This window comes from Rutidosis leptorrhynchoides, chromosome 4 (assembly GCF_046630445.1).
Source record: "Rutidosis leptorrhynchoides isolate AG116_Rl617_1_P2 chromosome 4, CSIRO_AGI_Rlap_v1, whole genome shotgun sequence".
In the NCBI taxonomy this organism is placed as follows: domain Eukaryota; kingdom Viridiplantae; phylum Streptophyta; class Magnoliopsida; order Asterales; family Asteraceae; genus Rutidosis; species Rutidosis leptorrhynchoides.
This window is the reverse complement of record NC_092336.1, coordinates 585,376,594-585,399,441: the sequence shown is the minus strand read 5'-3', so window position 1 is coordinate 585,399,441 and position 22,848 is coordinate 585,376,594. Positions and strand designations below refer to the sequence as shown.

At 41.3% G+C, this 22,848-nt stretch overlaps 2 protein-coding genes across 4 annotated transcripts; both read left to right on the top strand.

Moving 5' to 3' along the window:
• Window positions 1–292: 292 nt before the first annotated feature.
• LOC139845546 (increased DNA methylation 1-like) lies at window positions 293–8,326 on the top strand. Of its 3 annotated transcripts, none has more exons than XM_071835804.1 (9): window positions 293–586; window positions 2,251–4,673; window positions 4,923–5,043; window positions 5,249–5,334; window positions 5,433–5,677; window positions 5,797–5,883; window positions 6,001–6,100; window positions 6,940–7,129; window positions 7,820–8,326. In XM_071835804.1, exons 2-9 carry the CDS (start codon window positions 2,397–2,399, stop codon window positions 8,005–8,007), a joined length of 3,294 nt encoding a protein of 1,097 aa, XP_071691905.1. In that variant the 5' UTR covers window positions 293–586; window positions 2,251–2,396; the 3' UTR covers window positions 8,008–8,326. The 3 variants fall into 3 exon arrangements, with proteins under 3 accessions (XP_071691905.1, XP_071691904.1, XP_071691906.1); XM_071835803.1 differs by having other exon boundaries at window positions 7,814–8,326; XM_071835805.1 differs by lacking the exon at window positions 7,820–8,326 and adding an exon at window positions 7,583–7,804.
• Window positions 8,327–11,890: 3,564 nt separating this feature from the next.
• LOC139842870 (uncharacterized) lies at window positions 11,891–12,574 on the top strand. The gene is made up of 3 exons (XM_071832971.1): window positions 11,891–12,163; window positions 12,233–12,416; window positions 12,544–12,574. Exons 1-3 carry the CDS (start codon window positions 11,896–11,898, stop codon window positions 12,572–12,574), a joined length of 483 nt encoding a protein of 160 aa, XP_071689072.1. The 5' UTR covers window positions 11,891–11,895.
• Window positions 12,575–22,848: the final 10,274 nt, after the last annotated feature.

The window sequence follows — 22,848 nt, the reverse complement described above, 5'->3', positions numbered from 1 at the left end:
AGAAGAAATAGGTGCATGTAAGACTTAAAAGGGGTCAAAGGAATTAAAAAGACGAAATTACCCTCATGTGCAAATCATGTGAGACCCAAAAACGTTAAATATTGACAGATGTTAGGCTGTTGGACCCCCCGTGAAACTATTGCAAACCACAGTGACCCCCAAAGGTGAAAAAATTCATTTGGACTCCACTTGTTATTTCGAACATACCACATGGACCCCCATGTAATTTTGTCTTTTTTCTAGGATATGATGATGTAATATTAAACAGTTGTAATAGAGAAGGGAGTAAAACTGATGACATCATCAATGACAAAGATGATTACCATCTGTGACAGAAAATACACCGGGTGCTGCGTGTTCGGTGTCTCCAAAGCCCAATCCTTACAAACGACATCATTCAACAACATCACTCGCGAATTTGGGTTCAGACATCAACGTAACCGTTAATTAATTATTCATTATTCATTATTATTAACTCAACTTTCCCCCATTTCATTTCATTTCTTTTCATTCACTCTATCTATCTAAATAATTCCATATTTCCAAACCCTAATTTCCTATTCGAAGGTCAATTCGCACTTTACAGGTTTGATTTCTTTTATTTTAGCTCAATTGATTGACCCGGTGCTTGATTTTGAAATTCTTCATTTAGTTTTAGGGTTCTGCGATCGATTTGTATTCGATTTCGGGGATGAATGTTTGAGTTTATTTTCGGTTATATGCTGTTTAGTATATTGAATTTTTGAAATTATGCTGATTTGACGGTTCTTAGGCTTCGGTTGCTGTTTGAATTAAAATTTTACACATAAATTGTTGATTATATGTTACTTTATAGGCATTACGCAGATTGATTGGATACTGATCTATTGGTAGATACAATTTATGTATTTTTCACTTAATTGACTGCTAAATTATGAATTGGTGAAAGAGGATACTTCTATCAGCTTTAAGAGTTGTATATAAGTATATTTTGTATGTAGGTATAGTGCTTTACCTTTTTTGGTTGAATCTGTTCGTTGTGTGTGCTGTCTCCGTTATGTTTATTGTTGCTTTAATGCACGGATTCTATGTATGATCGTACAAATCTATAGTTATGTGTTGTGTAACTATTGAGTTATCTTTTATTGTTGTAAATTTTTTATCTTTTGCGACAATGTGGGTTGACTTAGTCGTTTTTTTACCTTAAAACAATGAAAGATTTTATTTTTGGGAAAATTAATTGGGATCTAGCATAGATTGGACAGGCTTCCATCTAGATACATGCATATCAGATACTGATAAATCGTCTTTTTGCTCATGTATGAGCCACTTTTGCTTATTTTTACCTTGGATTTCATAATTAATAAAGTGCGTACTATGTGAAGACTTTAAAGCTTATTACCTATAGATGATTGGTTGGCAAATATGAATGTCATAGGAAAAAGAAACAGTTCACGTTGATTCAACACATGCTTGTGCTCAAATGGGAGGTTGTAGAAGTAACATTGTGAGATACATGTATGCAGTATAATAAGGCCATGAGCCACGAGGTGTGAATCTGTATCTTGAAATACGACCTAAAGGAAATTTCTTTGTCTCTAATATACAAGTTTGAAGGTAATTACAAAATAATATAGAAGGTTTCCGTTTTTAATGGTGTGCATAGTGTGATTGTTGGTCATAATTATAGTATTAACTAATGCATTTTGCTTGCATGATGAGTAAAATGTCATTTATTCATACTCTATATTTACTTGTGATATACATGGCACATGCTCATGGATTTTTGGTCGGTATGTTCTTTGTATGCCCATTCATGTGCATTCCCTATTAGAACATTCCTAATTAATTCCTGAAAAGGCTTCAGGACACCACTAAATGGACACACCGATTCAAGCAGTTAACAATCCATCACTTATACTGTATGTATCTATTGGTCATGTCATTGTTTGTTAATTTCTATGGGTTCGCCTTTCTAATATTCTAAAGTTTTAATACTTCTTTTATAGTGTACATCGTGGTAGATTATTTTCCATCTTGATTCTGTAAATTGCAGATCATTGTCTGAATTTATCATGTACATTTATATTTAGTAGTCAGATTAGATATTCTTTCTGGACCATTACTAATTGGTTAAGTTGTTTTATTGCGTAGACATCTTTTTTTCATCATGATGTCCACTTTTTAATTTTTTATCTAGCAAGTCTAGTTTGATATTAATCTTGTTCGCATACATTCAACTCATCTGATTTGGGTCTTGTATTAATGCAGAAGGGGTGATTTTCATGATCAGATCATTCTCAGCTCAGCTTTAATTATGTTTCCTTAATGATTCTGTGGAGATTTTATAATTTCGTTAAAAAGGAGACTGTATATTTTTTTTATACTGGATAAGCGACTACAAAAAGACATCTCAAATGAAGGGGAACTGCAACAAGTCTTTAAAGAAGCTGTTCAGCCGAGGTATAGAAGATTTGCATGATGACGATTTCGAGGGTTCAAAGGACGAGAATTCCATTTTTAAAGAAGTGTTCTTTGGGCATGAAAATGTAAAAACTAGCAAAAAGTGTCTTGTAACCGGAGCAATAAATTTCGAAAATGAAAGTAAAAGACCCAAAGACCTGTCCTTTGGCTCCAACAGTGATAATTCAGTCATGACAAACGACATAGAGTTTCAAAACAAGAAAGAATCAGAGGAATCGAATATAACAACGATTAACGACCCTGATATTGAAGTTAAAAGAAAGGAGTTACTTCAAGAACAATTCGACGTCGTTGATTCTTCAAATCCAGTAAAAGAAATCGATTCTTTATTGATTCAACCAACTGCAATTGTAACATGTCGTTTAGTTCAATCATCTGGTCAAGGTTTTAAATCCAGTTGCTATCTGCTTAAAGGAGCTATTGAAGAAATTAATGCTTCAAAATCAAGATTATCAAGTTTTGACACAAATGATCAAAAAGGAAACGAAGTAACTGCTGCTATTGCATCACCCGTCTCTCAAGAGAGCCACGTCAGCAAGCTTTTAGTTACCCGACCCGAACCTAATCACTGCATAAAACGAAAATGGAAAGATTCTTCCTTTCTTGAACCTGATCCTATAACCTGTACTAAGCGGAAATGGAAATATTCATCATTTATGGAACTTGACGAAGATGAATTTCTAGTACCACCCAAAGAGTCAGCCACCGATCCCAAACCGCTAATCCGTTTTCACATTCATCGGTTACTTAGATCAGCAAAATGGGTCGTGGGTCGGCGTAAAAGAACTACACATTGTAGAGGTCATGGAGAGTTTGTCTTTAAATCTCCTTCAGGAAGGCCAATTCGGGAATTTTACAGAGCTTGGAACATGTGTGGACAGAATCTAGTGGCAGATGCAAGTTACGTTATTGGTAAAAGTGATGGTATACAGTGGACTAGTTTTACCGAGTTTCAATCTGATCTTTGTAATACTTTGATCGAGATTGAAGAACAACTTAGAAATTTGGAGCCTGCAACTGCTTTAGCTCATTGGTGGTATTTACTTGACCCGTTTGCAAAAGTGGCGTTTATTGACAAAAGTCTACGCGCTTTGAAAGATGGGAAACCAGTTAAAACAAAGAGAAGTGTGGTGGATGGTTTTTATTTGAGTGATGACTCCTTTTTGCCTTCAAAGAATGAAGCTGTCATTGCAAATCAGCTTACTAAAAGAAGTGTGAAAGAGAGTAGCGACTTGGTATTATATCCTAGCCGAATGAACAATCCGTATGGATCAATTGAAGGGTGTGAATCTATTTGTATCAATCAAGATGGTACGGAGCTCGGCTCGTATGCACTAGATGCTGTCACAAATGTTAAAGATCATAAAAGATCAAAAAGGTTGTCTGAGATGAAGTTAAGTGTTTCTTGTGGTACGCAGGAGATAAGCGAGATTAGCGTTCAGTTAAAATCAAATATGGCAGAGAGTTATGGCAGTTGTATTAAATCATCTTTATGTTCACCTGAAGATCAGGATGGGAAGAAGCAAACGAAGCCTAAGAGGAAGTACATTCGCCGTCAGAAAAATGTAAATTTGAAAAAAGGGAATTGTCACCTTCATGATGATGACCTTTTGCTTTCAGCTATATTAAAGAGCTGTTCTCCTAATAAATCATCAGGTATGAAGAAGAAACCATGTGTCCCAAAAGCAAAAAGAAAGTACAAAAAAGGGCGAAAAGGTGGTTGCAGGTTACGTCCACGAAGTCTTACTAAAAATGGCAACCATCATGTAGAAGGGAGATGGTCCGATCTCGGTGTTAGGACGGTATTATCCTGGTTAATAGACTTTGGGGTTATTAAACTTAATGAAGTGATTCAGTATCGGGATACAGGAGATGATGTAGTGGTAAAAGATGGTTTAGTTACCCGAGATGGTATTAAGTGTCGATGTTGTGAGAAAGTTCTATCAGTTTCCGAGTTTAAATGTCATGCTGGTTTCTGCCTGAAAAGCCCATGTTTAAATCTCTTTATGGAATCTGGCAAGCCGTTTGTTTTGTGCCAGCTGGAAGCTTGGTCAGCTGAATACAAGGTTAGGAGAGGTACGACTCGGGCTATTCAGGTTGAGGATATCGATGAAAATGATGATAGCTGTGGTTTGTGCGGTGATGGTGGCGAGTTGATATGTTGTGATAACTGCCCATCAACCTTTCATCTAAAATGCTTGTGTATTCAGGTTTGTATTACTTTCATATGTATCTCCTTTGAAAATCTTCTTCAATTACGTAGTAGTATTTTATTTATGCCCACCAGGATTTAAGTATCTGTACTTCCTCAAGAACTTTTAGGGTTCTAGATACTCAAATAAAGCTACATGGTTTTAGTTATTTACCTATATTGATTCTTATATTTTGTGAATATTAGTGTAGTTGGCCTGCTTCTTTATATTTATCCGTGTCCCCTTTATGGGCCTTGCTTATTCCAGGAGCTACCTGAAGGCAATTGGTATTGTTCTAAGTGCTCTTGCTGGATTTGTGGTAATGTGGCCAATGATAACGATGGTTCAAGCTTGGGTGCTCTGAAATGTTTGCAATGCGAACATAAATGTAAGTTTCTGCACTTGACAAGCAAGTTTTTTGATAACTTGATTTTCTAAAGAAAGCATTTATCTATGGCAATTGAAAGTAATGCCACATTCTTTTTAATCCAATTTGCACAGAACCATTTTTCATAACCAGAAGATGTGTTTCTCTGCAATTAATTATCAATAATCATATTTATATCTGTAATGATTGTGTTGCATGCAAACAGACCATGTCGAATGTCTGAAAGAGAAGGGAATGGAAAGTGAGTTGGTGTCTTCTGCTACATGGTTATGTGGGGAAAGTTGTAAAGAGGTATGTAAATTGACATTTTTTGCGTGAAGTGGAAATATGTACTACATATTATGCAGTATTGGACCTTATTGATAAATGCATATGTTAAACTTTTATAGGTTTACTCAGGTCTTCATTCCCAGATTGGTGTCATGAATCCCATATCCGATGGTTTCTCATGGACGCTTTTGAAGTGCATTCACGGGGACCAAAAAGTTCATTCTGCTCAGCGTTTGGTTGCTTTGAAAGCTGAATGCAATTTGAAACTAGCTGTTTCCCTTACAATTATGGAAGAATGTTTTCTTCCAATGGTGGATCCAAGAACAGGCATTGATATGATACCCCATGTCTTATATAATTGGGGGTAATCATTATCTCCATCTTGATGTTTTGTTTCTATATTTTTGTTAACATCATATGCTAATGGTATAACTATTAAGAGTTAATGTTTTGTTGAAATTATATATTTATTTGTTTTTTTAGATCAGAATTTGCCCGTCTTGACTATGAGGGATTTTATACATTGATTTTGGAGAAAGATGATGTGATACTATGTGTAGCATCCGTAAGGTACAATTTGCCATAAGCTACTCTCTTATATATAGTTTCTTGTGTAATCTAGACTTGTACCTGCTACATATAAAATTTATTGGTATAAAATGTTTATATTAAATATTAATTATGCAGGTTCCATGGAGCAAAGGTTGCGGAGATGCCATTAATTGCGACATGCAGCAAATATCGGCGCAAGGGGATGTGTAGGCGCCTCATGAATGCTATTGAACAGGTAATCCTCTGTGCGTAAATATGGTAAATTAGCAACACTTATTATTTCATGGTGGCATAAAAATTAAATTTCCCTATCAGCAAGGTTGGAAAAGTCGTTAGTCGTGGACAAATCGGCCAAATTGTGGACTTTTTTTCACAAAAAAATATTAAAGTTCAACATGAACATAAACATAAACAAACATAAACTTTAACTTAATATTCTAAAAACATAAACCCGAGTTTTTCACCAAATTTTGAACGACTCAAGTGTTTTTGGTTGACTTTGACCGAATACTTTGACTAAATCCGACTTTAACTGATTATGACCCGTTGATCGATGTTGACTAGTGTTGGCTGATTTGTTAGCCCGATTTAGGCCTAGCCGAGTTGGACTAGCCCCCAAACCATACAAATCCCCGACTATCCTACCGATAGAAACTAGAAAGAGAATTTACTTTATATGGGAAAATTACTTCGGTAGTATATTTTCACCTACATTTAACACCTTATTTTGCATACAATAATGTTGCTTGCCAATGATGGAAATTTCACATAAAGGAGTTAAACTCAAATATAGGTCCAATTTTCAGAATTATGCAAATGATGGAGCTATTTTAAACATATCTCAGGAATACTACTTTTATGTGAGCAGGAAATAATCTGGGAGATTAAGATATTTCATACAATGTAGATTTGTACTATATTATGCTCATAAATTTTTTGCCATAAAATTCCAAAGTTTCACATCAAACAATAAAAAATTTCATTTAAAGAATCATCTTATACTTCAATAATTTAGCATAAAATTCAAATTTTTGCGTAGAATTCACACATTGCATGCTTGAATTGATTGTATAGATGTTGAAGTCCTTAAAGGTAGAGAAACTGGTGGTATCTGCCATCCCGAGCTTGGTTGACACCTGGACCAACGGATTTGGCTTCATGCCCTTGGAACCTGATGAGAAGAAGACCCTCACTAAAACCAACCTTATGGTTTTCCCAGGAACCGTTTGGCTCAAGAAACCTATGTTTCAGGGTACAATCCAAGGTAAAACCTTTTCTTCTTACAAGTGGCCATATCAACTCAGCTACCTTGAAATGAGTTAATTTACCTTTTAAATTAACCTCTAACATCAAAATTGATATACTCAAAAAAGGAATGACTTAAACCCTGTCACATAGTAAGAATTGTTGATCAAGCAATTTTTGGTTCTGGACCCCATCCAGATTACTCTTTAAGTAATCACTTTATTGCTATAAAATTGATAATTAGTATTTTAATGACATAGTTTCAATAAATATATTTAATTCATTTATTATACCTTAAGTTTGAAGAATAAAAAAAGGTAGAAGGTTTTTCCCTGTTCGGGCTACCCGGGAGGGCGAGTAATCTGACCCCATATTCTGATGTACGCAGCCCAGCAGGATTACTCCCTGGCTGTTTCTAACCCTTCCATAGCCACCACAAAATATTCATTCTAGAAATACTCGTCCTAGACAGGATTCGAACCTAAGACCTCTTGCAAGGAACTCTAGGCCCAACCACTGGGCTATCTTGTGATGGTTATAAGTTTGAAGAATAAAAATGAACGAAAATTGCTTGCTGGTCAACCCAACCCATGGACCCACTACCCTCGTGACCCGCCTATCTAGTGAGCTCAATGAATCTCACCTCTAAAATATCCGAGCTAGGTCAAGTTGATTTTTTATGAACCGGTTACTCATTCTGAAGCTGTAGATACGTCCACGGAGGACAAGATCATTTCCGATTTCTTAGAAGAATGCGAAAACCAAGACCTGGAGTTTTTACTTGAAGAACCGCCACCACTACCTTCAAAAGCTGAAGGAGACTTAAATGTTACGGGTATTGACGTGAAGGTCAACCCAATGATAGGAGAGACGTTTGATGAGTCAATAGCCCAATAACTACTCCTGGTACAAACAACGAGCAATAAAGTTGTACATTTGAGGAATCGAGAAAGTTTTGCAGGTTAAGGATTTGGTAATTGCCATATTGAACAATGGAAGTTGAAGCTGCATCTGTTGTGTGGGCACTTCTTGTATGTTTGTTTCATAAGGAAAGGAAAAGAAAAAGAAATGTGTAGTTTGTTGTACAACGTGGCTGTATGTGTAGAGCAAGATTAAAAACTACACGAGGGATGATGAGTTCTGTTGTGCATATCTTGATTGTCATCCAAAATCCTTTTCCTTTGAAACATCCTTTTCAATGTTTTTCTGTTACCGGAATATATAGTTTCAGTTTAGATTATAGTTTTTCCTCGATTTCTATCGATCTTTCAATCAGTGACGGGGCTTGAACTTGTTCATTATGAGGTCGGATCATTATATTACTCTATCCGTCTCAAAAAAACTGTCTACCTTCTATTTTTGTTTGTCTCAAAATTATTGTCTATTTCTCTAAATAACTACTGTATTAAATATCATTAAAATTTCAATTATGTCCCTTTTAATTTTGGAAATTTAACTTTAAATATTTCAATTAATTAATTAGTTACTCTTTATAACTACATTAAATGAATGATAAATTAGACAATTCATTACCATATCCTAAATTCAATAAAAAGTCAAACATGACTGTTTTTTTTGGGACGGAGAGAGTATATAATTAGAAGTTGAACTTGGTCATTGAGGGGCCAAGATAACTATTATATAATTGATTAAGTTCTTAAAAAAAAGATACGAATAGGATTATAAAAGCTACTTGAGTTAAAAATGTTTTGACTTTTGAATTAACAAAATCGGGGTTCGTATAAGATATGACAAAAATGGTGAAGGTTTGGTAAATCTGCGAGTTGTCACCGTTTACTTCATATCTTCTTCATATTCATATGGACTCCGATTTAGTTAATGCAAAAGCATGGACACTCGTAACCCAAAGGCTTCAAATTCATTGTTGTCGAGGGGACCAAAGCTCTTCCCTTTCCTCGCTAAGCTTTTTGTCCTTGCCTTGAACTGCCAATTTAAAGTTGGGTATAAATAAAAATGAAGCCTAGTAAGAGGTTTTGTGAGAATGAGTACACGATTAATTTATGGATGTTAAATAATATGAAATGTTACCCTAAATCATATTTAGGGATACATAGATAAAAAAAAATTATGAGTCCGTTATAAATATAACAACGTTGATATTTTTGTCTGTTATAGCATTCATTTTATTGTTTTTATACCACATATTTCTACATTAGCGGAATATCATAAAATGTTAGATGTTATAGTTTTGTCTTTTCACAATTGATTAGTGTCCAATACATTCATGTAACATAAAAAAATAAGTAAGAAGTAATCAATAAAATTTTTTTTTTTTTTTTTTGAAAAGCAAGATGGTATTAAAAAAACGAAACACAAAGAGAACAACAGAAGCACTCGGCCAAACAAGGTGGACCGAGGAAAAACTAAAAAACAACCACAGTAAGGAGGGGGGGGGGGGGGGGGGGGGGGGGGGGGGGAAGGGGGGGGGGGGGAGGCAAAGCTTGCAACTCAACAAAGAAACTAATTAATTATCTATGAAGAAAAACATGGGGATTCGAAAGCCAATTCAACCAATCGATACTTCTATCTTTTCCTTTTAGACGACCCGAAATCCACTCAAATGATTTGACTTGAATATCATTCGGAAGTACCGGAGCAATGCTTCCTTTGTTATTGAACACCATAGCATTACGATTCTTCCACAAAAGATAAACACAAGCCCACTCAACGGCTTGCCAAAGATACTTTCCGAAAGAAGACATGGAACGCGAAGATTTACCTCGGAGATAATCGCTTCCGTTTAAATTTGAGAGGTTTTCAAAATTCCACCACTTAAAGATACGAGTCCATATATCAACTGAGAATTTGCACCTATATAGAAAATGATCCACCGACTCCACATCATCATTACAAACCGGACAACGAACACTATGAAGGTCAATACCCCTTTTATCTAATTCAACACGGACCGGAATTCTCTTCAATAAAGCTCTCCAAACAAAGACTTCGACTTTTTTAGGGACGAGATTATTTCTCAATGATCATGCATATTTCAACCGCGGGGTTTAATATGCCTGCTCAATACATAAGGGAGGGGGTTTAAGGATCTTAGAACGTGGCTCTCCGGTCCGGCTACCGTGAATAACCCTGGCCGACATGATGATGTCGGCGGGGTGGCCAAGTGATTAAGTCCACCTCCGATAACGGTCGTCGATCAAGAGGCCCCAAATAAGGTCGTAGGTACTAGCTTACAAAAGACTAACCTGTTAACCTTGAAGAGATGTTGAATGATGTTGTTTTACGTAATGTGTATCGTATGCGATGGTTACGTAATGTGCTGTGTCCGGTAAATGATGATTAGGGTTTGTATTTATAGGCAAACCCTAATTCTAGAACCGTCCCAGATCACGTTAATCGTATCCATAACTGACTCCCCCAAATCACGGATATAATTATGGAAAATATATTTACTTGACAGCTAAGCAACCGCCGTACCGGGAACAAAGGCATTCGCACGCCGCATACCGCACACAAGAACACGCATACGCACAATAGTGATTGTCCGCATACTCTTGCGGTGCGCCTGCGGGTGGCGGTATCATTATGTCCCCCCAGTTTGATGTTATATGGCGCGAGGCGTATGATATCAAACTATTAAGCTAAAGAAAAAACAAGAAAACGGCTAGCATTTAATATTCCGCGTGCGCCTCGATGCCATTAAATGCCTGTCACAATCGCAGAAGCCCATTCGGCGGACATGACATAAAGTGGCAGTGTGTCAGGCGCGTGCCAACCACGCGCGTACATGTAATCATACCCATCTGGCATCCACGCGCATAAATAAAGTGCTGTCCGTCGATTGCGTAACACGTGTACAGCCACGATCACACCACTCCATCCAATCTTCCCTATAAATACCCCATTTTGCAGCTCATTTCCACTTTCCTGCTTCAAGCTTCCTCGTTACGCTGCCAATTTGAATTCCGATCAAAAATCGAACATTCCGGCCATCATTTAAAGGTTAGTATTCATCCGATTACTCCTAGAAAATGACTAAAGCTAACGAGACGTATGTAGATAGCGTAGAGTCTGTTATAGAGTAGAAGCACATAGATTACTTAGTGAAACAGTATCCTCCCTTAGCCAAGTACAATCCGGTGCCCCCTTTGTCCAATCAGCGAGCCCACGAGCCACCGGAGAAAAAGGTGGCTATTTACGAACATGCTTTTAAGCATGGCAACTTTAGGGTTCCTCCCACTGATTTCTTCCTGGGCGTGCTAGATCACTTTAAGGTCGGATTAGGTCAGTTACACCCTTACGCTATAGGAAAAATAGTCTTGTTCGAGATGTGGTGCGTTGCACTCAAGAAAGTGCCCCTGGTGAAGATGTTTTGCCATTTATACCGACTAGCCCACCACCACAAATCGTGGTTCACCTTCTTCGCTCGTCAAAACTTCACCAAGACCCCAAAATCGAATGCGGGGAATTGGAAAGAGACATTCTTTTTCGTCGACCAAACTGTGGTGAGTGCAAACTTCCCGCAAACGCTGATATGGTTCGAGAAGGTGGAGAAGGATGTAAACAAGACCCCCGCCCTGGATGAGGATGAAAGGAAACTATTAGCGGAGTGTGCAAACGCACAGCTAGTGCATCGATCATATGGGAACGTAATGCTGCGGCTAGGGAAGATATCCGCACACTGGCCATGGGAGGATGTGCGCCCAGCCATAGTCAGACCGGATGGAAAGGGTAGGAATAGTATAATCGCGTACTAAACTGTTTTTGTATGTATATTATCTAACGCATGTGCGCATCTTTGCAGAAATGAGGATGAAGAAGGTGCTGACTGCGGAAGAGATTGCGGGAATCTCCTTCCGCAAGCAAGATGTGAACGTACAGCTAGAGCAGGAGAAAGCTAGCGAAAACGTGGAGCAATCGCCGGCGGCATCTGGCAACAAACGCAAAGCAGCTGAGACCTCTGCGGCTCAGCAGAAGAAGAAGAAGATGACTCCCAAACAAAGGGAGGACATGCGGAACGATAACTTTGTTCCAATCGAGCCACGCTCCGCAGAACTACTTCCCCCCATTACTGGTAAGCGTCCATTCCTTGCGCCTTTACCGCATACTAAAGTTCACGTTATAACTATTTACTGATATGCAGAGCATGTGGAGGAGACGCAGCCGTCCACCCCGCGGGTCAACCCAGATCTCCAAGCTACCGCCACATCAAAGGATAAGACAATACACGTGGATTCCGATTCTACACCAACTCCTCCGCAAGGTAGCTTCCGCGTTGCCAACCTCAGCCAACTCACACAGTCTTCCGCGGAAAATGCCGCAGAGCAGTCTGCGTTCATGCAGCGAATCTTTCCGGACGAATTCCGCGAGCAACTGGCCGCTCTACCGTTTAACCAGGCGCACAATGCCTTCATTCAAAACGGCCTTGTATTTTTCGGCATGTTTGCGGATCAGGCCCGCCGCTCTTCCAGCATATACCAGCTAGATTTGCGCAAAGAGGTGGAGCTAGGACTACTGCAGGCGGGTGTAGATCAGGTCAAGAAGGATAGGGATGCTGCTGAGGAGGCGCGTAAGGCGGTTGAGTCGACCGCGAATGAAACCAAAGCCGCGCTGATTGAGGAAAGAAAAAAGAGCCGTGAGCTGGTTGGTGCGGTTGAGCAGGCGAAGGGGGATGCAGAACGTTTGCGGTCGGAGCTTGAGAAAGTTACGAGGGAAAGGGATGACGCGGTAACCAACCACGAGCTGGCAGAGGCGGATCTAGCGAAGCTGCGCACCGCACTCCCTACCATTGCGCAAAAGGTGATGGACTCAGAGCCTGTGTCCGACAAGTTCAATGCCTACGTTGATGCGGTCAGGGACCATGAAATCAACAAGGCTGTGCAGGAGGTAATCCAAGCTTGCGGTCTAACACCGCCGTTCCCCGACATCGTTCAAAAGAAGCTAAAAGAGGGAACGACTGTAGCGTTAATGGAGGCGGAAGAAGCCATCAAGTCCATCCCTATCCCCCTAATCAACGCATTCACTGCGGACCCGAACATGTCGATCGATGGGTTTTTAAAGGAGGATTATTAGTGTTGGATTGCGCCGTAAGTCCTATGCTTAGGCAGGTATTTGTATTTTTGCAGCCCTAAGTCCCGTGTTGGGCAGGCGTTACAAACAATTACCTCTTATGTAACAACTTAATTTGATGTATATATATTCCTGATATGCATGCGTAGTGTGTTTATTTGTTTATATATCGCGAATCAAAACAAAATGTGAACCGCATGCCCATGCGCATAGTTAACCAAAACTCATGCGTATGCGGGTATTACTGCGTAAAATAAACCAATACTTTAACAATTACCCTTTAATAATTTAGACTCGAAAGCTACTGCGTTATCGCTTTGTCATGTACTAGAGGTGCACTATAGCTGTATGGTAAGCAACGCAACTAAAAACAAGCCAATGTTTTTATGCTTTGAGTTCCTCAAGCAAACCAATGCGAGAGTAATTACGCACAAGCAAACCAATGCTTGTAATTTTTTAAATCGACTTTGCAGCCATCTAGTCTGCGTGGCGCTTGGCTAGGGGAAAACCAATTCCCTTTGCCTGCCGTTATCGTCTAGCCTTGTAACCAAACAGGCTTCTACCGCACGGGGGCTAGAGGACACCCCTTAAGTAGGCAGGAACCGCATACAAAAAAGATTTAAACAACAAAACTATGCGCGAGTAAATATTTAATTGGCATTAATCACAATTACAACCGCGACACATCCAAACGGACGGAAAATACATAGAAAAAATAATGTGCTACAATAAACTGGAGTGATCAGGTCCACCTAGCTACATATAACATTTTTCAATAACGTCGCATGCCAAGTGCGTTTCACAGGTTTTCCATCTAATGTCTCGAGATGGTACGCCCCGGTATTGTTTGCCTTCGCTACCCTGTATGGACCTTCCCAACGGGGGCCCAGTTTCCCAGTATCCTCCGCATGACTTGCGTCGTTCTGACGCCAAACCAAGTCACCGCACTTGTAAGAGCGCGAACGCACACGCTGATTATAGTACTTTGCAATTTTTTGCTTGTTATTTGCTTCGTTGACAGCCGCAGAAAGTCTGCGCTCTTCCAGCAAATTAAGATTTTCCCGCAAAGCTTCAGAGTTATTTTGCTCATCAAAATTTTGTATGCGGAACGTCGGTACCCCAATTTCTGCGGGTACAACAGCTTCAGATCCATAGACCAAACTGAACGGGGTCTCACCAGTGCTTGCTTTGGGTGTTGTTCTATGCGCCCATAAAACCTTCGGTAGTTCATCCACCCAACCAACGCGACCATGACCCAACCTAGCTTTGATTCCAGCTACTATATCCCGGTTGGTGACTTCGCACTGGCCATTCGCCTGCGGATGCGCAACAGATGTAAAAGTTTGCTTAATATTAAGCTCCGCGCACCAGCTGCGAAAAGGGTCACCCGCGAACTGCGTACCGTTATCGCTAACAATTTCGTTTGGTATACCAAATCGACAGACGATGTCTTCCCATACAAAATTTCGCACCCTTTTTCCTGAGATTGCTGCCAGCGGTCTCGCTTCGACCCACTTTGTGAAATAGTCGATTGCAACAATCAAGAATTTGATGTTTCCTGCGTGCGCAGAATGTGCGTAAGATACTGATGTGAGTAGCATGTTTAGAAAATAAATAATAAACTTACCTCGGCCTTTTGGGAATGGTCCGACTATGTCGATTGCCCATTTGCAGAATGGCCACGGTGAGGAGACTGGTATCATTGGATGCGCAGGTGCTCTGCTAATAGGTGCATGTATTTGGCATGATTCACATTGCCTAACTATGCGCGCAGTATCCGCGTACATGGTGGGCCAATAATATCCTAGCCGCATTATTTTTGACACAATGGACCTGTGCCCCGAATGGAGTGCGCATGCACCTTCATGCACCTCGCGTACAACTTCCTCTGCCTCTTTCGGGCCAATGCACCTTAAGTGCGGTCCCAAATAATTTTTTCGATATAGGACGTCACCCTCAAGGGCATACAGCGGTGCCTTAACGCGGACTTTCTTTGCATCAGCGGAATCAGCAGGAGACGTGCCATCCCGCAGAAAAGCCACAATGGGCGTCATCCATGTTGAGCTTGATTCCTCAACTGGTGCCACTAAAGGCATCATAACAATGGATTTCGCATTGAGTTCTTCTATTAGAACTTTCTTCCCCATATGATCAAAAGCCAAGGCAGCCAGTTTGCTTAGCGCATCCGCTTTCTTATTTTGCCCCAGCATCACGTGGGAGATTTGAAAAGCTTCAAACTGGTCAGCGAGGTTGTGAACAAGCGATAGATATTGATGCATGGCTATGTCATGCGCTTCGAAATCTCCGCTGACTTGACTGCATACTAGCTTTGGATCCACATAAGCGTGCAAAATTTTAACATTTAACTTATGCGCAATGCGCATACCTGCTAACAGAGCCTCATACTCTGCTTCGTTGTTTGTAACAGCAAAATTAAACCGCAGTGCGTATGTATGCTCTTCGCCGTCCGTGCCTGTTAAAATTACACCCGCACCTGCACCAGATGCGCTGCACGCACCATCGGTGTACAATTCCCATGGTGACAAAGTTGGTGCAGGTGGATCCTGATGTTCTGCTGATGCCTCGACATCCGCAGGTAATTCTGCTAGGTAATCAGCAAGTTTTTGACCCTTAACCGCACTGCGCGAAGAAAAATTTATTTCATGTTCACCTAACTCAACCGCCCACTTAGCCATTCGGCCAGAAATCTCAGGCTTGTATAACACCTGAAAGAAAAATGATTGCGTTAGTCAATGCGGTAACCCTGGTCATTGCCGCAAAGTAGGTGTTTACCAACCTGTTTGATTGGTTGATCAGTTAGAACCACGATTGGATGTGCTTGAAAATATCGGCGCAAACGCCGCGCCGTATGGACCAGCGCATATACAAGCTTTTCTATTGGTGAGTAGTTTACTTCGCTTGATGTCAGCGTCTTGCTTACGAAGTAGACCGGCATTTGCGTCTGAGAAAAACCCCAGTCGTTAAATTTCTGCGATATAAATAAAGCATGTAAATTAATGGATTACCTTTCCGCGATCCGCGATGAGGACTGAGCTGACAGCTTCCTTCGATGCCGCGAGGTACAGCGTTAGCGTTTCTCCTGATACTGGCGCAGTAAGTGTTGGTAATTCTGCAAACACCTTTTTCATCTCCTGAAAGGCTGATTCTGCTTCCTGAGTCCATACGAAGTCTTTTTTCTTCAAACAATTTTTCAAAGTATTGAAGAATGGTAACTGTCGTTCTGCGGCTTTCGACAGAAACCGCGTGATAGCCGCAAGCTTCCCCGTTAGACTCTGCACATCTTTCTTTGTCTTCGGAGATGGCAAATTATCAATGGCTTCAATCTTTTTGGGATTGGCCTTGATACCCCGCGCTGTCACCACATGACCTAAAAACTTGCCTTCCTCTTCCCCAAAACTACATTTAAGCGGGTTAAGCTTCATGTTGATCCTGCGCAGAGATGCAAACGTTTCCAGGATGTCCGCGAGCATGTCTTCTTCGTTGTTGCTTTTAATTACCAAGTCGTCGACGTATGCTTCAAGATTTCTACCGATTTGGTGCTTGAATGCTGCGTCAATTACACGCTGATAGGTCGCGCCAGCATTCTTTAAACCGAAAGGCATCTTCGTGTAACAATAAATACCCTGTGGCGTATGAAAAGCATTCTTGTCCTCATCTTCCGCAGCCATTAAGATTTGGTGATAACCCTTGTATGCGTCCAGAAAACACTTGTACCTAAATCCCGATAGTGATTCTACCTTCCAGTCTATCTCCGGGAGAGGGTAATTGTCCTTGGGACATGCCTTATTAATATCTTTGAAATCAACGCACATCCGCCAGTTACCGTCAGCCTTTTTTACCAACACAGGATTTGCAACCCACGTTTGATAACGCACTTCCCGCAGAATGTTTGCTTTGACAAGGTTGTCCACCTCTGCGCACAACCAATCACTGCGGTCTAGGGCCATATGCCGCTTCTTTTGCTTAACGGGTGTCAATGATGGATTAACGTTTAACTTATGTTCCGCAATATCCCGCGGAGCCCCTGTCATGTCTGACTCGCGCCATGCGAAAATATCTGCGTTAGCTGACAGTATTCCATGCAACTTGCCCTTCGTTTCGGCTGACAAGCCTGCGCCGATTTTAATTCGCTTATCCGGATGCAAGCGGTTTGCTATTACTGCACAGTTTGCAAGTTGCTCTCCTACGCTAGGAGCGCTTACAGACGCGACAGAACCACACAGCTCGGTTGCTTGATGTGACACAACTGTGGCAACGCCTCCTACTGTGGGAAACTTAATCAAACCATGCACTACCGATGGGATAATGTTAAAACGCCGTATGAAGTTTCTCCCTAGCAGTGCGTTATATCGTGAAGTTGAACGAACCACATAAAAATCGACCAATTCACGCCTGATCATCTGCGGGTTCCCGTCATCCGCAAGCTCTATCATTAATTCTATTCGGCCTAGCGGCCACGAGTTTTCTCCAGAAAACCCCGATAGCGTAATACCAGGCTGGCGTAACTGCGCTTTGACTTCTGCCGGAAGGAAACGATAACAATGCTCATACATAATATCGACACCGCTGCCAGTGTCAACATGCATGCGCTTAACCTGGATTCCGCAATCGGGGATGCGACACTTGATGATAATGGGCTCATTAATAGAATCAATTGACATTACAGGAGGGAAAGTGATCGGGAGAAGCTCCCAATCCTGGTAATCGTTGTACTTTCTCCGCTGGCTGATTTTCTCTGCGTCAACCATGTTAATGGTTAAGTCGGCATTTTTCGCTTTGTCAACTTTCTGCCACGCGAAAGTCTTAGACTTCGAAGCCTCTTCTGCGGCCTTTCCCTTGTCCTTTTTAGGTGGTTTTAGATGATCCAATTTCCCCGCGCGAAGCGCTTCCAGAACCCGTTCCATCAAGTTTTTACACCGATTGGTGTCGTGACCATAATCGTCATGAAATTCACAATACTTTGTTTTGTCCCGCTTGCCAAATTCTGTAAGCGGAGTTGGAACCGCGAAGGTCGCGCATACTGGCTCCGTTGCCAAAATTTCCTTGGGCGTTTTGGACAGACTTTTGAGTAGCGCATAGTTCTGATTATTGATGCCGCGCTGATTATTGTTTCGATAATTGCCACTTGATTTCCCTTTATCATTCCTGATGGGACCACCGCTAGGATACCTTCCACGAGAGTTGTTACCACGATTTTGATCGCGCGAACGATCATCATCGTCCTTTCTCTCGTTGCGTGAGCTAGCTGTTGGAATGTCATTATCTTCGCCACTCCGCATATAGTCGTGGCATTCATTAAGCGCCTCAGCATAAGTTGTTGGGACTGTATGGCGCAGACGCCTTACCAGTGTTGGATGACGTTCTGAGTTTATACCATGTATGAGTCCGGAAATCTGTTGCTCTGGTTTGAGATCTGGTATACGCAGGCACTCATTAGTATACCTTGTGAGAAATTCGCCCAAAGATTCCTTGGGCTTCTGCACGATGTCATGGCATTCAATGTGAGTGCGCTTGCGTGGTCTCTGATTCTGATATTGCAGTAAAAACTTTGTCCGCAGATCCATAAACCCGGAAATACTACCCGCCGGCAACTTATTAAACCACTCACGAGCAATACCCTGTAGTGTCATAGGAAATATCTGACACGCAACTGGATCCACCTAGCCTTGAGTGCGCATTGCGCCTTCGAAACGCTGTAAAAAATCATCTGGATCGGTCAGGCCATTGTAAGTACCCAACGTGCTAGGTATCTTTGGTGCTGATGGAAACGGGTATGCGGATATATGCGGAGGAAACTTGTCAAAGGTAGTCGGTAGCTCGAAGGGTGGTTTAACAAGATCCCCTTTCAAATTTGCAAAGAAACGCTTCATCATGTCCTGAACAAAGTCAGGTTGTGAAAATAAGTGAACCATATCAGGAGGTGCGGCCTGCATGAATTGACTTGCAAGATTTGCCTGCCCTTGAACATTTTGCCAAGGTTGACCCTGCGTCTGCGGATATAACCAAGGCTGCTGCGTTGGAAAAGAGGGATAACTTGAAGACGCAGAGTACACAGGTGGCTGTAAAGGAAGCGAAACCTGTGGCGCAGATATCTGCGAAACTTGAGGATACACACTTAAAAGCCCAACTGTATGCACTGTGCTTTGCTGCTGCGCTGTTATCGGCGCCCAATGAGAGTTCGCATCTGGGATGACCCCAAATCCCCAACTATTAAGTAACGCCTGCGCATCCGCAGGAGTTAAAAATTGCGAAACTGGGCGCGGTGGTTGCCAAGGTTGCAACGGTGTAAATGACGAATTCTGCTGAATGCTCTGCGTATGCAGAGGTATTGAAACAGTGGTACTGTAAATAGGTACCTGGCCGCAGCAAACCACATGCGGCCCCGTTGTTCCACCGCCAGCGCCTGCAAAGATGACCCTTGGATCCACTGACGAAAAGTCCAGCCGCGTGGTTGTGACTGGTGAGTTTGCTCTTGGCGGTGTGACCCCGTCTGAATATATCGGCTTGTACCTCTGAAAGGGTTCGCCGGATATAGGTGGAGGGTATATCGTGTATCCCGCCTGAGTAGCGGCCCCCGTAGTCATAACCGGTGTATGTTGACTACCAGACGGTGCATTCTGAACATCTGTTTGGGTATGTTCCGATGATTCCTCGGAAGTCATGATACTGGTAAAGAAAAAATTCAAAAATTTTGTAAATAACGAGTCATACAATTCAAAACCTTAAAAGAAAAAGCAATTAAACAGTCTTGAATTAATTCGACTCTCAATGAAAGCACCACTTGATCATGCATATTTCAACCGCGGGGTTTAATATGCCTGCTCAATACATAAGGGATGGGGTTTAAGGATCTTAGAACGTGGCTCTCCGGTCCGGCTACCGTGAATAACCCTGGCCGACATGATGATGTCGGCGGGGTGGCCAAGTGATTAAGTCCACCTCCGATAACGGTCGTCGATCAAGAGGCCCCAAATAAGGTCGTAGGTACTAGCTTACAAAAGACTAACCTGTTAACCTTGAAGAGATGTTGAATGATGTTGTTTTACGTAATGTGTATCGTATGCGATGGTTACGTAATGTGCTGTGTCCGGTAAATGATGATTAGGGTTTGTATTTATAGGCAAACCCTAATTCTAGAACCGTCCCAGATCACGTTAATCGTATCCATAACTGACTCCCCCAAATCACGGATATAATTATGGAAAAGATATTTACTTGACAGCTAAGCAACCGCCGTACCGGGAACAAAGGCATTCGCACGCCGCATACCGCACACAAGAACACGCATACGCACAATAGTGATTGTCCGCATACTCTTGCGGTGCGCCTGCGGGTGGCGGTATCATTACTCAAAGATTCACATGAAATATCATTTCCATAATTTAAAAGCTTAGCATCAATAAGAGAAGATAATTTTTTGACCTCGAACAAACCATTAGAAGACGGGGACCATTTCCACGAATCACGAACATTAAAATCCAAGGAGATGCTACGAAGAAGATTAGTTAAATCGATCAACTCCCCCCCCCCCCTGTACGCCCAGATGGGGCACGCACCCATGCCCAATGAAACTGAAACGTACCAGCAGATAGGCCTGACCGCGTAGCAACAGATGGGCCAACCGGCTGGTTAAGACCTGCAGTAACAGTAGCAACACCGCGTCCAGAATGTGAAGAAGCCGAGGAAACTACAGTAGCGACAACATTTTGATTTGCAACATGTTCTTCCAGGGGACCAATCCGCTCACTGATCAAAGCATCCTCGTTAGATTCCAACCTGAATAATCTAGGAAAGTTATTTCTGAAAGAATCTGAACCGCACCACACTTCATTCCAAAACAAAGTAGAATCACCATTACCAACCGATTTTGTGAACGAACTTTTAAACGGGACTTGTAACTCTTCAATATAATTTCCTGCACAAATGATGTTATACCAAGTACTTGAAGTTGAACGGTGAGCAAGCCCACTATCCGACCCCAAACAACCGTCAATTCCATAGATACTACGAATCACTTTTGACCACAAGCAGTCGGTTTCGGTTTTAAACCTCCACCACCACTTGCCCAAAAGTGTCAAGTTTTTGGCTTTTAATGAGTCAATATTCAACCCCCCCCCCTTCCCGATATGAAGAACAAGTGTGTTTCCATTTAACCCATTTAATTTTAAAACCCGAATTGTCCCCTCCCCAAAAAAAAGAACGTCTCACACTCTCTAATATTTTTAGCACACAAGTAGGAGCCCGAAAAAGCGCGAAGTAATACAAAGGAAGGCTATTAAGAACCGATTTTAAAAGGACTAATCTTCCACCATAAGACACAGATCGCATTTTCCAATCCGAAAGTCTTTTTTTAAATTTTTCAATCACCGGATTCCAATCACAAACTTTCTTCATACTAGCACCAGTAGGCAAACCAAGATAAATAAAGGGGAGTTTACCGGCTTGACAACCCATACGATTGGCTAAACTAACAACTTCGTTATGATCCACACCCACACCATAAAGACAACTTTTCCGAAAATTTACTTTCAAACCCGATGATAATTCGGAACATTTTAATATATTAAGGAGATTGCGGGCGTTAGCACTAGAACAATCACCGAAAAACTTCGTATCATCCGCAAATTGCAAGTGGGATACCAAAATTTTATCGTTTCCAATCTCTACTCCCTTAAAAAGACCTTGATCAACCGTTGCTTTTGTGAGAATATTAAGTCCATCCGCGGCTAAGATAAAAAGAAAAGGTGAGAGAGGGTCACCTTGTCGGACACCTCGGCCAATGGGGAATTCCCGAGTGGGAGAGCCATTAACGAGGATTGAAATTTTAGCCGAAGATAAGCAAGAAGAGATCCATTTACACCATTTTGAACCAAATCCCATACAACCCATGACTTCCATGAGAAAGTCCCAATTAAGGCTATCAAAAGCCTTTTCGAAGTCGGCTTTGAAGATGATTCCTTTTTTCTTATTCGATTTCATGAAACAAAGAGATTCATTTGCCACTAATACTCCATCTAGGATATATCGTTCTTTCAAGAACGCACTTTGTTCCGAACCAATTAGCCTTGGGATAACTTTCTTAAGTCTATTGGAAAGAATTTTTGCTAGAATTTTATAAAAGCTTCCGATAAGGCTAATAGGTCGGTAATCGCTAAGAGTAAGCGGGTCACACTTTTTTGGGATCAACGTAACGAATGAAGAATTACAACCCCGAGACAACTCTCCCTTATCCCAAAACCATTGAATAGCACTAATGACATCATCTTTGATGGTACCCCAAAATTTCTTGAAGAATCTAAGGTTAAACCCATCCGGACCCGGAGCTTTATCATTACCACAGTCGTTGATAGCATCTAAGATTTTCGATTCACTAAAGGGAGCTTCTAAACTTTGAGCTTCACCGAGCGTTAGAGATGGATATTCAAGATCCGCAAGACTAGGTCTAGAAACCCTACATTCCTCAAAAATCTTTTTAAAGTGATTAAACGCCGCTTCTTTAATAGCATCGGGATTCTCACACCAAACCCCATCAATTGAAAACCCGCGTATGTTGCTCTTGTTATAACCTCTTCGGATAATTCTATGAAAGTATTTTGTATTTTCGTCACCCTCAAGAATCCACTTAACCCGTGCTTTTTGTTTTAACATGTTAGCCTTAGTTTTTTCTCT

Excerpts from the sequence above, each read along its gene's own strand:
- LOC139845546 (XM_071835803.1), top strand. The coding sequence starts at position 2,397 with ATGAAGGGGAACTGCAACAAGTCTTTAAAGAAGCTGTTCAGCCGAGGT. Across the intron at positions 4,674-4,922 it reads TAAAATGCTTGTGTATTCAG|GAGCTACCTGAAGGCAATTG; the intron begins GTTTGTATTACT and ends TGCTTATTCCAG. Across the intron at positions 5,335-5,432 it reads GTGGGGAAAGTTGTAAAGAG|GTTTACTCAGGTCTTCATTC; the intron begins GTATGTAAATTG and ends AAACTTTTATAG.
- LOC139842870 (XM_071832971.1), top strand. The coding sequence starts at position 11,896 with ATGAGGATGAAGAAGGTGCTGACTGCGGAAGAGATTGCGGGAATCTCC. Across the intron at positions 12,164-12,232 it reads ACTACTTCCCCCCATTACTG|AGCATGTGGAGGAGACGCAG; the intron begins GTAAGCGTCCAT and ends ACTGATATGCAG. Across the intron at positions 12,417-12,543 it reads GCGGAAAATGCCGCAGAGCA|GCCCGCCGCTCTTCCAGCAT; the intron begins GTCTGCGTTCAT and ends TTTGCGGATCAG.